This window comes from Leptonychotes weddellii, chromosome 1 (assembly GCF_054177405.1).
Source record: "Leptonychotes weddellii isolate Sample4059 chromosome 1, ASM5417740v2, whole genome shotgun sequence".
In the NCBI taxonomy this organism is placed as follows: domain Eukaryota; kingdom Metazoa; phylum Chordata; class Mammalia; order Carnivora; family Phocidae; genus Leptonychotes; species Leptonychotes weddellii.
Genome location: NC_138369.1, coordinates 43026738 through 43043713, shown reverse-complemented (window position 1 = coordinate 43043713; position 16976 = coordinate 43026738). Strand labels below are relative to the sequence as shown.

General features: G+C 52.3%; 1 protein-coding gene across 1 annotated transcript; it reads right to left on the bottom strand.

Moving 5' to 3' along the window:
• Positions 1–1576: 1576 nt before the first annotated feature.
• On the bottom strand, positions 1577–13356 carry CAV3 (caveolin 3). The gene is made up of 2 exons (XM_006736572.3): positions 13126–13356; positions 1577–2332 (listed from the first exon to the last, which is right to left on the bottom strand). The coding sequence occupies exons 1-2, from the start codon at positions 13237–13239 to the stop codon at positions 1991–1993; spliced, it is 456 nt and encodes a 151-aa protein (XP_006736635.1). The 5' UTR covers positions 13240–13356; the 3' UTR covers positions 1577–1990.
• Positions 13357–16976: the final 3620 nt, after the last annotated feature.

Below are 16976 nucleotides of genomic sequence, written 5' to 3'. Positions count from 1 at the left end.
TAGTCAAATCAGGTTATAGAAAATGTCGAGGTGGTGAAACGTCTCTGCACAACCCAAGATGCCAAGTCTGAAGCTGATGGCCTAATGCCTTCAAGAGATGTTTGGAAGGGCAGCCCCCTTCGAGGAGGATGTAAGTGATACTGACTTTAAACCTTTTCAGCAGGAGGAGCCTGGGCTCACTCAATCCACCTGAAAACGCGCAGAGCCCCTGCATAGAGCAAAGAGCAGTGGGCAGGAGCTGCTTTACTCCAGTGCTGGCCTGCTGGGTGTCTTTTTGGCAAGTCCAGAGCTGACCTCTCTGGGCTGTAACTGCCCCACCTAGAAAAAACTAAGGGATGACTGCTGAAGTGTTTAGTAGTAAAAATATGGATATCTGCAGCTTATTTTAAAATGCATAAAAAAGAAACATGCACAAAGAAAGCTGAGGCTGGTGGATGGAGAGAGCTGTGACAAAGTAGGAGCTGTAAAACGTTCATTGTCAAAACTAGATGGTGTGCAAACCTTTCAACTTTCCTCTGTGTTTAAAAATGGCATAATAAGATACTAGAAAAAGCAAAAATGAGTAAAATTTTAGGGCTGAGATGGACATTAGGGATCGCTTTATGGATGATAAAATTGAGACCAGAGAAGGCAGCTAGGAGGAGAGACAGGACTGGAACCGAGGCTGCCTGTGTCCTGTCTCCTTATCTGCTCCACCATACTGCTCCCCAACACCCCTTGGGCTCATGTCCAGGCACCAGTGAGCTGAAGCCTCTGAAAACCTGCTGCGGAACCATCATTTTATGAGACTTAAATGGGTGTTACATGGGGGGAAACAAAGGTCAAGTGGGATTGGGAGACACTGGCCTGAACAGTTTTCTTCACTGCAGGACTTGTCAGAGCCTTTAATATACTGATGTCTACTGAAAAATCTCTGAGAGAAATATAGAGCATTTTCCAAACAAATGTAATCACAAAAATCCCCCCCCCACCTTTTTTTTCTGAGGACTAAGTTCTGGATAACAATCTTGGGAAAAATATGTCTAAAGAATGTAAGATTGCTGGTTTTCACCCCCAGTGGGGTTAGGTGAGGAGGAGGTGGAATATGCCCCTGCTATTGTTTTTTACGTCCATAGTGAGTCCACACATGCACAAATTGGACCTTATGCCCTCATCACATTTCTGAAGGCTGAAGGGGTGCATGTGCCAAGCACCAGGGCCAGGGCCTTGGAGTCTGGTGAGCCAAAGGGGAGGTTCTGAGAGTTTTTAACTCAGGCCCTGCCCTCAGTGGTGCCCAGGGAGGGACTCCCGCCCCTTCTAGCCCAAGGGCCATTTTCTTCTGTTGGTGACCACTGGCTGGCCCAAAGCAACAGAACCCAATGGGAAATAATCTCCCAAGGAACACGGGGGAGCAAATAGGCAGCGAATAAGAAGAAGCCCAAGAGGAACCCAGCTCTGTTCTGGCTCTTGAATTTGGCCCAGAGGAGGGCCAACCAACTTGCCCCACTTGTTTCTCAGGGCAGCAAACTGTATTTTTGGAGCTCATCGGGACATGTACCTACCTTCTGGACACACACAAAACACGGCGTTCCCCAAATGCAGCCGAAACCCTTTATTGGAGCCACCCTCCTAATGCCAAGAGTCACTGGTAGCTTTCCCAGGTGGTGTGCATGGACAGGTTGACCCCGGGTGGGAACTGAGTGCTGGTTTGTGCTGTTACAGTACAGATGAATGCAAAGACTTGCAGTAGCTGCCTCTTAGCAAATTCTCTTTCCTCCTGCCCGGTCACGGGGGCATCGAGGTGGGGTAGGGGGCAGGCTGCAGGGCCACTGTGCTTCTGTGGCAGGGCTGTCTTTTCTTTCTGGCTTCCCAAAACTGTGTGCTTCCGTCTTGGGGGGAAATAGCAGTCCCTAAAGAGAAAGCGCTCGCCAGCAGGCCCGCCGAGAAGTACCGTGGGGCCAGCCTGGCCTGACTCGCCCTGCCCGGCCACCCCCATCGCCCCCACCTGGCCTTACACTTCCTTCCGGAGCATCACCTTGATGTTGCTGCAAATCTGGCCCAGGGCGGCAAAGAGCGGGTTACAGAAGGTGCGGATGCAGAGGGAGTAGATGTGGCTGATGCACTGGATCTCGATCAGGTAGCTCTTAATGCACGGCACCACTGCCCAGATGTGGCAGAAGGAGATGCAGGCGAACAGGAAGCCCCAGAGCAGGGCCAGCGGGACTCCCAGCAGTGTGGACAGTAGGCGGTAGCACCAGTACTTGGAGACTGTGAAGGTGGTGTAGCTCACCTTCCACACGCCGTCGAAGCTGTAGGTGCCCACGGGCTCTGCGATCACGTCTTCGAAATCCACCTGCGGGGGCGGGGGGAAGGGCAATCTTTCGGTCACAACATCCACCCACTTCCTGCACTTCAGTGTGCCGGCGGCAGAACGCTCTGGAGGGCTGGTTGCACCTGCTGGCGGGGCCGCGTTGCCGGGGATCCTGACTCAGCACGGCCGGGGTGAGGCCTGACACTGCATTTCTGACGAGCTCCCCGGTGATGCCGGTGGTGCCCGGGAGCAGTGAGGCACGGAGCTGGGGCCATGCCCTCATCTTATGGGTGGATAAACAGGCCCTGGGGAGTTGCGTGACTTGCTTAAAGCCACCAGGACGTGCAAGGCATGTTTCCTAAATTCTGTGATTTTATGATCCTAGAGAGTTGGACAGTCCTGGTCATCCTGGGGGTAAGGAGGAGACATCTAGCTAGGCTGGTCCCTGAAGGGAGCCAGGTGGAGGGAGGGGCGGGGGTTGGAGAAACATATTGGGCACGGCTAGGACCTCATGGGATGGACAGTGTGCACCCTCGGGGTGATGCAGGTGCTTCCAGAAGGCCAAGGGCAAGCCCAGCGTGGCCAGAGTGAGGCGGGAGGGGCCTGGCCAGACAGTCACTGTGATGAGCAGTCTCCGAAGGCTTTTGCGCAGGGACTGGCTTGACTCGATCGGAGGTGGTGTTGTTTTTTTTTTTAATTGAGGTATAACTGATATATAGCATTGTTTTGGTTTCACTATAATGATTCGGTATGTGTATATTTGGGAAATGATCACACTAAGTGTAGCTAACGCCCATCACCATACAGAGCTCTAATTTGTGTGTGTGATGAGGACTTTTAGGACCTACTCTCTTAGCACCTTTCATATATGCTGCATGGTGTGCTGAAGCATAGTCACCGTGCTGTACCTTACATCCCCGGGACTCCTTATTTTATAACTGGAGGTTTGTTCCTTTTGACCCCCTTCGCTCACCACCCGCCCCAGCCTCCGGCAACCACCAGCCTGTTGTCGGCAGTCGGATCTGGATTTTGCGTAGCTGGCTGGGCCGGTGGTGGTTGGGAGAGAGGGCGCAGGTGGGGTCCAGTGGGGAGCCGTGGCAATATTCCAGGCGGGACCCACTGCCAGGCTGGTTTGGGGTGATGGCAGTGGGTTAGAGAGAGGCGCACAGGTCTGAGAGCTATTTTAGGATCTGGCATGTGGTGAGGTGAGGGCCATGCCGTCCTGGCTCGTAAAGGTGTCTGGTGCCGAGTCAGGCTCAGCAGGCCCGGAGCACCTCACCCTAGTCCCACGGCGACCTCAGACTTTCCTCTCCCTGCTGCCTACCCCAGCCCACCTTGCAGCTGGAAAGCACGGGCGCTCAGAGAATCCGGTTCACACTTTCCACTGTGAAATGTTGCTGAGGCCCCATTTGGGAAGTGGGAAAAAATAATCAGTAAACTTGAAAAAAAAAAAAGAGTACTTTCAGCCGAGTCATTTAACTAAACTTTCTTGAGTCCCCGTTATGCATTGAACACTATCATAGCTCATATGCGATGTCCTTTAGCATCCCTAAACTTTAGCTGTCCTGTTTGTGAGATGGGGACATGATCATCTTTCATGCTCCTGGGCCATTTGAATAAAAGCTGGTTGAATGAAATCTCAAACTCATCAGACTGAGGGTGGAGGGGTCACCTGTGGGGCCTGGGGGTGGGGGGCCAGAGCTCAAACATCAGTCTTCCAGGGGATCCTCTCATCTGGGCACAGAATTACTATTCAAATTGCTTTTAAATGACATAGCCACATTGCAGAAAATTCAGGAAATGGTAAAAGGAAAACAAAAGCATCTCCAATTTGTATTTCTCTAGTACTAACAATGTCCTTGCTTTGGTGCTTTTCTTTCCAGGGTGACTTTTTTGGGGGGAGGGAGTGGACACAACCCTGTTGTATGTATAATGGCGAGTCCTGTTTTTGTCACATGAGTATATTCTGAGCTTCCCGTGCCACGCCTCACATCCCTGGATCCCCCTGGAGACCGCAGAGGTTGAGGTCTCACCCAGGGGCTGGTATGTTCAAGGGGAGCGAAGTTGACAGCCTGGGATTTCAGGCTGCAGGTGATGTGAAAAGCTGACTCAGGGAGTCAATAGGGCCTTCCCGGACCCCCTGTAAATCTCAGCCTCCAGCTGTCTCTGCTGGGGTTCAGCAGAGGTCATTTAACCTCTTAAAGGGGGGCCTGGATGGAAGGGCGAGGCTGGAGGGAAGAATATAAATATGGTCCTCATCTCAGAAAGATGGTACTTATTCCTGGAGGGCTTCTGGGAGGTGGTGGCAGGCTGGGAATTTGGTGGACTGTGAGCTTTGGAGGCAGAGATGGAAAACTGGTGTGCTGGATATTTGGAAAAGAAGTCCCAAGTTGGTTGAGGAGCACCTCATGGCTTTGGACAGTGGATGGAAAGGACTGGCATCTTCTCTATTTGGTTTATACGGGGCAAAAATTCGGAGTTGTTGTTTCTCGGGGGAGCTTTCAAATCTCAGAAGCTGGGGAGGATAGGCCTGGGCGACCATTCCAACCCTGACCTGGGTCCACCCAGAATGATTATCGAGGTTCAGTTAGATCCCTAGGGCCTGGGTCCTGTCCATTGCGGCATTCTGACCTCTGTAGCCTGCCCCTCCTCCATCATGGCCCTACCCCAGCCTTATGCCTCTTAGCACCCTGGCTGGCTTCTGGTGCATGGGGCAGCCCCAGGAACTTTGCCAGCCGGAGGAGATATTGTCCCAGCAGGCACTTCCTCCTTCCTTCACTCTCCCACTTGGTGCCTGTGGCCTCCCTGCCCTTCCTGTGGCTGTTCCTTAGGATGGTGCCTCCGCTACTCACAGGTGACCCAGCCCTGCCTCCTCACCTCACAAGAGGCAGACAGCCCAGAGGTGGGAGGCAGGGCCCAGAGGTCTGGTCCTCGTTGACCAGAGAGACGTGCCTCAAGGCAGGGCTCCCAGCCCCTTCTTTCCAGCCACCCGCCCTGCTCCTCTGTAGCCCAGCCTGCTTTGTTCATTTAGTCTCATGTATCCTGCCTTTCAACACATTTGATTATTTGTGTCTGGCCTCTGAGAGGTGGCAGCGTGGAAAAGAGCCCCGTTGGAAGTCACGCTCTGGAGGCTGGAGTCCAGCTCTGCTACTGACTGGCTCTGTAACCTTTTCTGAGCTTTTCTGTGCCTCAGCTTCTTGGATTCATCTCATAAAGTTTGTTGGAGGATTCAGTAAGTTAAGACATCTAAGTACTCAGAACACTGGCCGGCACAGAATACCGGATTAATCACCGTTAGCTGTTGTTGTGGGTTGTCACAGGGTGTTCTCGTCAAGAGGATGGTAGAGCCCCAAAAGTGCCTTGGCACACCAGTGACGTGCTGCTCTGATGAGTGACTTTGGCAGATGACTTACACCTCTGAGCTTCACTTGCTCATCTGTAAAATGGGTTTGCTATTTCTTACAACCTTGTTATGAGGAATTGAAATAATTAACCATCCGTTCACCCCCCCACCATCTATTCATCCACCCATCCATCTCTCATCCATCTATCCATCCATCCACCCACCCATCCACCCATCCATGCATTGATCCATGGATCTATCCATCCACCCATAGATATCCATGCATCCATCCTTCTATCCATTCAAACACAGATTCATTCAGCACCCACTCTGTGCTAGGCATACCACCTCTTGGGCAATGCTCAGCATAGTACCCGGCACTGGTAGGTGCTCAGTGGCAGTAATTATGTGTTCAGTTCTCATGTTCCTGTGAAAATATATCTCAGAAAATCTGTTGACACCCCAGATCCTAAGTACAGTAATTCTGCAGCTTACCTAGTCATAATTGTGTGCGTGTGCACGCACACCTCCACCTGCACTGGTAAGATGGGTGCAGGCTTCTTTTCCCTCATTTCTGTTTACGGGAATAATCTCACTCCCCGGGACCTCTCTGTTGTGTCTTTTAATTATTACTTCTTTGCAGAAGACGTCGGTGCTGACATTTGAATTATTCCCTGTAATTGCCTTTGGGCACTGTGCATGGGGCGACTGCTCGTTTTCTGGGAATCAGAAAATGTGCTCTTGGGGGGATGGGCTGTGTGGGCAGGCCCAGCTGTTCCTCTAACTCGGGTTGAGCCTTGGGATGGCTTTGGTCACAGCGCTGACTTTGGGGAGGTATTTATAAGACCCGGCTCAGGGAGATCTTAGGCAGTCACGCCAGTGTATCAGAAGCACACAGTGACTTCATTTCTGAATCCGTCTCTAAAGTGGAGGGGAGATGGCTTTTTCTGGGAGGGTGGTGGGGTGGGTGCTGGACCCATCGGCAGAACCTCAGGGCTTGGTGTGCAATTGGAGAGAGGGTAGAGGGTGGGAAGGGTGAACGTGGCTGCCCATTCAGTCGGTGTCCCCTTCTCTGGCATATTTATTTTTGGAACAGTGAGAGAGCCAGTTGATTAATCGGAATGAGCCAGTGCAGCCCCCACAGGCTCCAAGAGGATGGGGAAGGGTGCAGGGCAACAGGGCTGGGCTTTGCCAGAGGATTCGGGGAAGGCCAGCAGCCACCCCCTGTCAAAAATACCTCCCCAGATTCCTGTATGACTCAGTCCTTGGGCATCCTGGGCCCTGGACAATTCAGATAGAGTATCTGTGGGTGGGGAAAGAGCTCTAGGCAGGGGGATAGACATCTGGTGCCAGTCTCTACTTGACCACTGAGTTGCTGTGTGATTTGGGGCATGGTGCTTTTCCTCTCTGGGCCTCCGGGGTTTTTTGTTTTGTTTTGTTTTGTTTTTGTTTTTTCGTTTGTTTTTAAACACACCAAGAGGACTGGGCCAAGAACACTAGTGACTCAAAGCTCGATTTGGAGTCAGAACACCCAAGGGGAAGGTTTAGTTTTGCTGGGTCTTAGTTTTCTTGCCTAGTACCTTGCTACTTAAAGGGTGGTCCAGAGCTGGTGCCCCTCTTCCCAACAAGGTATGGACAGAAGTTGAGAGTAAGCATTTAGAAATAGTCACAGAAATTTGAGCCGGTCGTTGTATGTCTGGTAACCCTCATAATAATAAAAATTGGGGCTTACATTGTAGATGCCTATTTTTCATTTCATTGCCCTAGTAATTCATTTCTATTGAATTTTGCCAAAGTATTGGTGTTCAACAAATTGAAATTATTATAATAAAACTGGCCCTCTGCCCAGATAATTTGAGAAACATGGGTCAATAGAGTAGGAAGCTAAAATGGGGTGATAGCTGTAAAACAGCTGAAAAATGGCAATAATTATGATTGGTAATAACAATAATAGAATTCTATATAATCTGGGGGAACCCAAGCAATGCTCACAATGTGGCCCTTGTAGGTGGTTTCCGGCCGTGTATCTTATATTTAGTATTTTGCCAGCTTTTGGATGGGGTGTTAACTAGTCTCCAGAGATGACCCCCAATTAGTCATGGCCCTGGGCATTTAAGCCCTTGCCTCTTCTCATCCCGTACTGAGCCTGGGCTTGCCCTAGGACTCGCTTTAATCACCCGAATGCGGTAGAAGGGATGCCGTGCCAGGTCCAGAACTAAGCCTCACAGAGGCCTGGAAGTTTCTGCCTTGGGGAGTCCCGAGCTGCCATATACGCTGATAGAGAGACTGGTGGAGTTAGAAGTCTGTTACTATCCCCTGCTCTAGAGCCTGGTGGAGAGGCCACCCGAGGGAGAGACCTAGCCATGCCAGCCTCCCAGCTGCGTCCCGCCTTCCACCCGTCCCCGTTGAGGCACCAGGCATAGGAGGGAGCCAGCTCAACAGAGGCCCCAGGTGGCTGCCACCGCTTGGGAGGCCACCAGTGGGAGCAGTAGAAGTGCCCAGCTGCATCCACAGAACTGTAGGAGACCATCACAGGCTTGCTGCTTTACACCATTGAGTTTGGGGCGATTTGTGACCACAGCAATAGATAACCAACACAGTGTGTCTTGAGGGGAAACTGGTAATAACTCGGGACTCCAGGTTTCTCTTCTACAGGACAAGGGGGACTCTGTACTTGAAAGTGCAAAACACTCACCGGCCCTACCAAATAGGAATTTCTGGTGGCAGAACCCAGAAATCTGCATTTTAACCGGCTCCCCCAGGAAGTGGACCACCTTTTGAAAAGCTAGATTAGTTAATACCTAGGAGTCCCCATAACACTAAATTATAAATACCTCAGTTTGATTAGTCCAGTGGAGGTCTTCTGAGAGGTACCTGATAGGGGACCAGACATGTCCAAAAGGAAGAAACCGCCAACATAGAATGAGTGGCAGGTTGGATGGCCTCCCAAAACCCAGGCTCAACCTGCCCCTTCTGCTTTCTCCCACAGATTCTCTTTCAGATGCACTTAGTCCTGTCATTCTTCAGCAGGCAGAGGAGCAAGGAGGTTTCCTCTATGTGTCAGCTCTGCCTCACCAACGGTCTGTGGCTTCGTGGAAGAGTGCTGGGATCCATTAGTAATGTCTGCCATGGACATAGGTTTAGCGGGTGGTGGCAGTAACCATCTCTCACGCTTGCCAGTGCAACCCAACATCCTTCTCAATTGTATGGCTTTTGCTTATTTTGTTCCCTCTTCTTCAAAAGGCTTATTCACATTTTAATTTTTTCCCCATTTTTTTTTAATGCACCTGGGCTCCTGTCTCCCCATGAAGCTGGCTCCTGATTTTCCCAGGCGGGAGTAAGGTCTTCCTCCCTTAAACCCCGGGACACTTTATCAGGGCCTAAACTCTGGTGTTTAGCACTTTCTTCCAGATATTCTCATTATTTGAGTCTCATCCTCTCTGTTGGTTTGGATTCCTCTCAAGAGGAAGTACCAGGTCAGTGTCCTCTTTCTGCAACGGGGTGTCCAGGTGGGCCCAAACCAGGAGCAGAGTTTGCCGAACTGGTGGCTACTGGGTCCTTTGGGTGTTTCTTAGCCTGAGCTGATAGGCAAAGGGTGCGGTTTGTGTGTTTTTCCAAGGGAGGAGGGTGTTTAGTGGCAGATGTAGCTGTAGGATGGGCTGGGGTCATGTCTGGCCCCCTGCCCTCTTTGACCTTGAGTGGCTGCGGGGAGAGAGGTTGGAGCCTGAAGGTGAGAGGGACCTGTGTGACACTTTGGGCTCAAGCATTCCCACTTTAGGATCTGAGTGCCTCAGTGTGGGCTAGGGAGACAGCCCCGAGCCCTCTCAGAAAGAACTCAGAGGCCTTTGAGGTGAGGCTGCGGGTTTCCGAGCTGGGTCTGAAGGGAAGGCGGGAGAGCCCTGGGGACTGCTGCTGCACCTTCACATCCCCCGGAGCCTGGCATGCGGGCTCATGCATGCTCATCCCCATCTCCTCTGAGACAACCCAGGACCTGGCACATAGTAGGCACTCAGGAACAATTCGTGGGATCCGTACTCTGGGAATGGTGGTGACGGTCGGGGGAGGAGGGAATGGGGTGTGTTCTAATCCCCAGGAGCCTCCCCTTAGCCCGAGACCCAGCCCCAAACCTTGGGGACCACAGTTCAAGTCTGGCAGGCTGTGCAGGGCTCTCCCTACACCTTTGGCACTCATTTTCCAGCCCAGGTTCAAGGGCTGTACCAGGCCTTTGTTGGGGAAGTTTGGGGAAGTTTTGACTGGAAAGTCAAAAGGGAGCGCCTCCAGTCTACTGAGGGTCAAGTCCACAGACACCACGGGTCTCTCTCCTGCTCTGTGTCCTTGGCTTTTCTGTGTGAAACCTCAGCAGCTGCCGACAGAGGGGACGGGTCTCTCTCTTCACCACCCAGCCTCTGTTGATGCCAGTCCTCAGGCCAGAGAGGGAAAGGGATTTCCCTGGAGTCACACAGCGAGCCTGTGTCAGGCTGGGACCAGAACTTGGGTCTCTGTAGCTTGGTCTTATTCCGGCATCTTTCTGTGTCTCCCATTCTAGCCCATTAGCGCTGGTGAAACCAGCCTGACAGGTCCCTCCTGAGCTTTCATCTCCACCTATGCCTTGTTCCTCTTTCTCTCCGTCTCTCTCACCCTCTCACTTCCTTTTCCTGCCGCCTCCCTCCATCTTGTCTTTGCCCCAGTTAATTAAAGAAACCCAGGTGCCCCAGGATCCCGTTCAGACAGGCCCCCTGCCTAGCCAGCTCTCCTGTCTCTTCCTTCCTTTTATCTCTTTCACAAGACCATACACAAACCCCAAGTTGGCTTTGACCTGTTTGTGCTATTTATCTGACTCCATTCTATGATCCTCGTTCTGAATTTCAAAACTTTTTCATTTCTCAGTTATTCAAAACAAAAGAAAGTCAAATAACTCCCCAAACCAGGGAATGTCCAATAAATACACCAAATAATCATCTCCTCTCGACAAGATTATCTGCAAGGCCTTTTGCTTAGCCATTGAGGGATGTTTTCTGGGGTTCCGGAGAGACTGCTCTCAGCTCCTGGGGAGGCTGTCCCCAGCCCTCCCTCGGATTAGAACCTGGGCCTGGAGCCTGGAGCTGGCTCACTCCAGGCTCGGTGGGGCCTGAGAGACTCTCTACACTTGTCAGCTGTTGTGGGTCTCTTTCAGAAGCCACATTCTCCCTTGGGGTCCTCTTCTCTGCCCCCAGCAGCCGGCTAGGGACCGCCTGAAGGGGAACCTGGTTGTACAAGCTGGCCCCCGGCTGCCTTGTCCTGTCCTGCACGCTCCTCCAAGCTCCACCTCCACTCACACTTGTCACACCCTTGCTGTGCACCAGCAACTGTGTTAGGCACTTTCCAATCCCTTATTTCTTTTATTGCTCACGTTATACTTTTATTTGCACAGCACTGCTCGGAGAGTCCTGTACCTGGTGGAGGTAAATGATATTATGTTCATTTTACAGAGGGAAACTCAGGTCCTGAAAACCTAGGTGGCTTGTCCAGGGTCATGGCTTTTAGGTAGAAGAGAGTAAATTTGAAACCAGGCCTTTTAAAGCCGAGTTTGGGACTCTTTCCTCCAGACCACACTGCACAAACCACGATGAATACTATTTTACATTTATCTAGTAATTTCCCCCTTGTGGCACTTCTCACACTGGGCCATCGGTACCCTGTTGGCACCCTTAATGATACAGATAAATACAGTAATAGCAGAGTATGAGCTATGATGGGGGAAATGCCTGGAGGGAAGTTGGAGCATAGAGGAGGGAGCGACTGTCTGCCTGGAGGAGCTGAGGAAGGCTTCCTGGAACAGGTGACATTTGAGTTGGGTCTTGAAAGTGGAGCAGGGCATTCACCGCAGGGAGGAGAGGGGGAGGGTGCTCCTTGACACAGGAGTATGTTCTGGCTGATGTGGCCGGCTCCTGGCGTTGGAGCCGGAAGGCGGAAGAAAGTTGGGGCCCGATCGTGTTGGGGCTTGAAAGCCATGGGGAGAAGTTAAAGTTTATTGGGCAGGGGAGGTGTCCCACCGACGGATGACAGCATAGGGGCTGTGCTTCTGAGCAAGCCCAGAGCCACACTGTCTAGTCCAGTGGCCACGAGCTTTGAGCACTTGACCTATGACCAGGGCAACAGAAGAATTCTAAATCTTGTTTAATTTTAATTCAAATGTAAAAGATGATACTTCATTCTGAGATGGGAAAACTTTTTAAAAATGTTTGGAACGATTTGGGCCTGTGACTTGATTTCAACTGTACATTTTATGAGATCTTAAGACAGAACAAGGATTTCTGATCCATGTGGAGGCTGAACTGATAGGCAGCCTAAGTGTAAGCTACAGGCTGGATTTCAAACATGAAAACAGACTGTAATAGCGCATGATAATTGTTTTATATCAGTTACATGCTGAAATGATACTATTTTGGAAATATTGTGTTAAATCAAAAATATCACGAAAATTTCACCTGTTTGTTTTTCCTCTTTAAAATTGTGGCTGCTTAGAGAATGTACAATGACATCAGGTGATTGTATAATGGGTCGCATTGTATTTCTACTGGTAAGGGCTGATCTGTGATTCTGATGCATTTAGTAGGACCCAGGGAGCCCCAGGCACCTGCCCTTTTAACAGCCCTTCCTGTGACTCCCATGCTAGGGGTGGGCACCCTGCTTCCAGGAATTCTGCTGAAAGATCCCTGTGGCTACTGGGCGGAGGTTGGAGTGAGGGTGTGGGCCTGGAGGCGGCCAGGCTGCTGGTGGCATCCAGACGAGGAAAGGGGCTGACTCAGGCAGTGGCCATGGGGGAGACGCCCCAAAAGCTGGGTAACTGTCCTCTGAGCACTGCCTTTCGGGAGCCCGGTGCCCTCCGAGAGGCCTCTGCCCTGGCCTGGCCGTAGGACCTGGGGTCAAGCGGGGAGCTGGCATGAGTGCTGGGCATGGCCCCCACACCATGGGCAGTGGACATGGGGCAGTGCTCTGGGGGAATTAATGCGTACTGGAAGCCACCCTCTGGGGATTAACCCCGCGCCCACCGCGGAGACCGCAGAAATAACCCCTGGCGCGGAAAAGAGCCCAAATTGGCCACCCGTTGGTCTTCATCCTGGGATGAGGGCCAGGAGCTAATGGGAAGAGCCGCTACCTGACAGCATTTCAGTACTAAATGCATCAGAATCACAGATCAGCCCTTACCAGTAGAAATACAATGTGACCCATTAGCTAATGGCACTTGCCTCTGTGAGTCGCCTCCCCGCCCCACACCTGCGTCATGTATGTCCGGCTGAGGTTTTGCTCTTGTTTATGCTAAACGTTCTTTGGGGGTGTACATGCTGGCTTTTGAGGGAGGATTTGGAGCAGACCGAGGAACAGGGCCTCTCGTCGGGGAAGCCGGTTGTGGTTGTGCATGGATCAGAGCCCTCCCCCGTCCTGTGCCCAGACGCTCTGCAGACCCGACACCCTCCGGGCAGCGGTGCTCAGACAGGCCCGCCGAGCCTACCTTCACTATGTCCTCGTTAATGTTCTTGGGGTCTCGGTTCACCAGGTCGATCTCCTTGCAGTGGATGTCCTTGACAATCTGGGCCTCCAGGTCTTTGTGCTCTTCGGCCATCATTGTGGAGCTGGGGGACCGCGGGAGGAGACCTGAGCCGTGTGGCCAGTGTGGCTGAAAAGACTTGGGGCAGGGACACAGTTCAGTGTCCCCAGACTTGTGCCCCTGCCGGCTAAGCAGGCCCCACCCAGCATGCCCTCTGACAGCTGTCCCACATAACTTCAGCCTGTCTCTCGCTAACGCAGGTCTGTGGCAGGCCTCCAAGCTAAAATTAAGACTGGAGCTCTGCTGGAAGGCCCAGCGCTCCTTACAGGGGCCTCACCCGAGCGAGAGCAGAGGCTTTGGCATCTGTGGGCCACGGGGCGTCTGGGCCGTTGGTGCAGGCCCTGGGATTCACTCCCTGCCATCAGCATGCGGGCAGCTCTGGGAGGGGAGGAGGGGTTGGCCCGCAGCTCGGCCTCTTGTGGGGCCGGGAGCTTCGGGACACCTTGCCTCTCCGCCCGCCACGCTCCCACCTGGAGAATGGGGCTGCGCTAATAACAATCAGGGGCTCTGCCTGCCCTCCTGGAGAGGAGGAGATGAGCTGGCGTGTGGGAAGGGGCTTCGGGACCTGAAATGCTGTCTGGTAGGGGTTCTCACTGGAGTCGTTAGTACCTGGCCCTGCCGTTTGGGGGCCTGGAGCAGGGCTGAGTCTTTCCCACTTCTGGGTTTTCCCCTGGAAGGGAGTTGATGGACTGTGGGGGGAGACAGAGAAGCAGACCACTGATGGGGCTGCCCACCCTCCCGTGCCTTCTTGATGCCACGTGGAGGGGACATGAAGTCCATGTTTATGCTGCCCTTTGCTCTGCCCCTAGTGACAGTTCCCGGGGTGCTCATGGGCCCCAGACGCTGCACGGGCGTGAGTGGGATGTTCCTCTCCAAGGTGTCTGCTCAGTTTTCCTGGGTCCTCAGGCATCACTCAAGGCCCCCCCGCCCCGAAGGACGAAGACTCTGAGTGCCCAGGTGCCAGGGTCTGTGCATCCATTCACCCATCCTCCCACTCATTCATTCAGGATTTGCTAACAGCTGGGGACAAACAGACCAATCAAGCTCTCTTCCTGCCTGGAGGATCTCATAGTCTGTGGGGACAGACTGATTAAAAAATAAGTAATTATGATAGGGTGTGGCAAGTGCTATAGCTCAGAGATATTTTACAAACAACTTACCTTAAGAGGTCCACAGGGGCTCTGACAGCTTACTCTGAGGGCATCAAGGAAGACTTCCTAGAGGAGGTAGCTTTAGAGTTAGGTGTTAAAAGGCAAGCAGGAGTTCATTACCTAGAATATTTCAGGTGAAAAGACCATAGGTGTCAGAGGACTGGTGTGAACTAGGATGCTGAGAAGTGTGCAGTGGCCAGGGCCTGGTTGTCTGGTGGGGGTGAGGCAGGACATAAGGCTCAGCTTGGGCCTGGGTGGGAAGGATCCCAAATGTCATACTAAGTAGTATGGATTTTTTTTTAAAGATTTTATTTATGAGAGAGAGAGAGCATGAGCAGAGGGGGAGGAGGGGCACAGGGAAAGGGAGAAGTAGGTTCCCCACCGAACAGGGACAGCCTGACTTGGGGCTCTATCCCAGGACCCTGAGATCATGACCTGAGCCAAAGGCAGATGCTTAACCATCTGCTTAACTGAATGAGCCACCCAGGTGCCCCCTAAAGAGTATGGATTTTACAGAGGTATTGGGAAGCCCTGAAGACTTCAGTGCAGCAGAGGGTCTATTGGAATGATGTGTGAGGATGATCACTGGTGGTTAGAGCCGGGTGAGTTTGAGGCAGGAAGACAGTCAAAAAGCTCAAGGCAAAGAGCTGGCCTCTGTCAGTAATTTCTCTTGGCTATTATCTAATAAAATGCAAAATACCTGTGGCTGGTGCAAGGTAGGAGCTCCTCCCCCCACCACATAATACAAATAGATAGTTCAGAACTACTGTGGGAGCTCTATTATGTCATCAGGCTCCCAGACCTCCATCTTTCTGTTCTGCTGTTCTTATAGTCACCTCATAGGCACAAGGTGGCTGCTGCTCTTCCAGCCATCAGATGAAAGAGGAAAAGGGGGCGAGGGTGCACCAGGAAAAGGCATCTGCCAGCTAAGTCAGCTCCAATAGAAAGCTTTCCCAGAAGTCCCACTTGACAAGTTTTGTTTGTCATTGGCCATCCCTCTTGGCCAATGAGGCCAGGAAATGCAGGTAGCCCCCACAGCGTCACTAGGGATAAATGGTAGGCAACTAGCAAACTCTCTTGCTAGCTCTCTTAGGAATTACCTGTTTGTTTTTTCCTTCACCCCCCTGCCTGGGCCCCCAGGTCGTGGGAATACGGACCTTCTCCTATGAAGAGTTGAGACGAAGGAAATGTTGCTGCCGGTGTTCACATGGGATACGGCAGGGATCTGAGCCTGAGCTTGAGTTGTGTCCCCTGCAGGACCAGATGTGTCTGGTCAAAAGCCAGGGCAGCTGGGGCAGTAGTAATTCACAAGGGATGCAGGAGGAGCTGCCTGGAGGAGGCTCATCGTAAAGGACAAGTGGTGGTAACAGATAATAGTAATGACTGTGGACAACTGTGTTTTTCAAAGATGGCCACATCTGTGCTCTTACAGGAGGACTGACTCTCTTCCACTAAACGGGGTCTGTGCCCTTCCCTGTTAATCTGGGCGGGGGGTTAGATTATTCTGACCTAGAGAGCACGGCAGCGCTGATGCACTGTGACTTTTTTTTTTTTTTTAAGATTTTATTTATTTATTTGACAGAGAGATAGAGAGAGAGCACAAGTAGGCAGAGAGGCAGGCAGAGGGAGAGGGACAAGCAGACTCTCCACTGAGCAGGGAGCCCGATGTGGGACTCGATCCCAGGACCCTGGGATTATGACCTGAGCCGAAGGCAGCCACTTAACCGACTGAGCCACCCAGGCGCCCCTGCTCTGTGACTTTTGGACCAGGCCATAGGAAGGATACAGCTGCCTGGCTCTCGCCTCTCAGGACTCCTGCCCTTGGAAATCAGCTGGGGGCTGAGGAAGCCCAAAGGAGCCCACGTGGAGAGACCACATGCGGAAGGGTCCAAGGCCCCCAGCTGGCTGGCGACACCAGCTGCCCGACGGGAGAGGGAGTGAGGCTTTGGACGAGGCCAATCCCTGGGCTTCATGTCACCCCTAAATCCCCGCGGCTTCTGGCTGAAGCCCAGACGTCGTGGGACAGACACACTGCTCTGCGTCCTGTCTCAATATCTAAACCACAGAGGCCATGAACATCCCTTTTTGATGCCACTGAGTTTGAGGGTAGCTAGTTTACAGTTACAGGAACTAGCACAGTGAGTGCTCACTGCAGGAACAGCAGCTGCTTTGTTGAGGTTCACCATGCGCTGGTGCCTTGCGAAGGGAGTCTTGGTGTGCCTGAGTCGTCCCCTTGGTCCTGTGAAAGGGTGGCTGCCTCGAGATGGTGGTCGATGCTGAGGAGGTCGTGGGGCAGCTAATACACATTTTGCGTGTCGGAGGAAGAAGATGCTGTGGCCTGAAGTGACCCGGGAGAAATTTCTGCCAGCGGGTGGCACTGCAGCAGGACCAGAAGTCTGAGTGGAATTAGAGAGGCAGGGTGGGAAGAGCCAGATGCCAGAGGCGGAAAAAGAGCCATCTCATTTCATTCTGACGATCCTATTTCCAAAGGCGATGTAGTGGGAAGAGACTTTAATTCAGGAACTGTTACGAACTCAGGCCTGAGATCTTCTCCTGGCCCCATCACTAACTGGTTTCGTGACCTCGTGTCGGCTCTTGACCTTC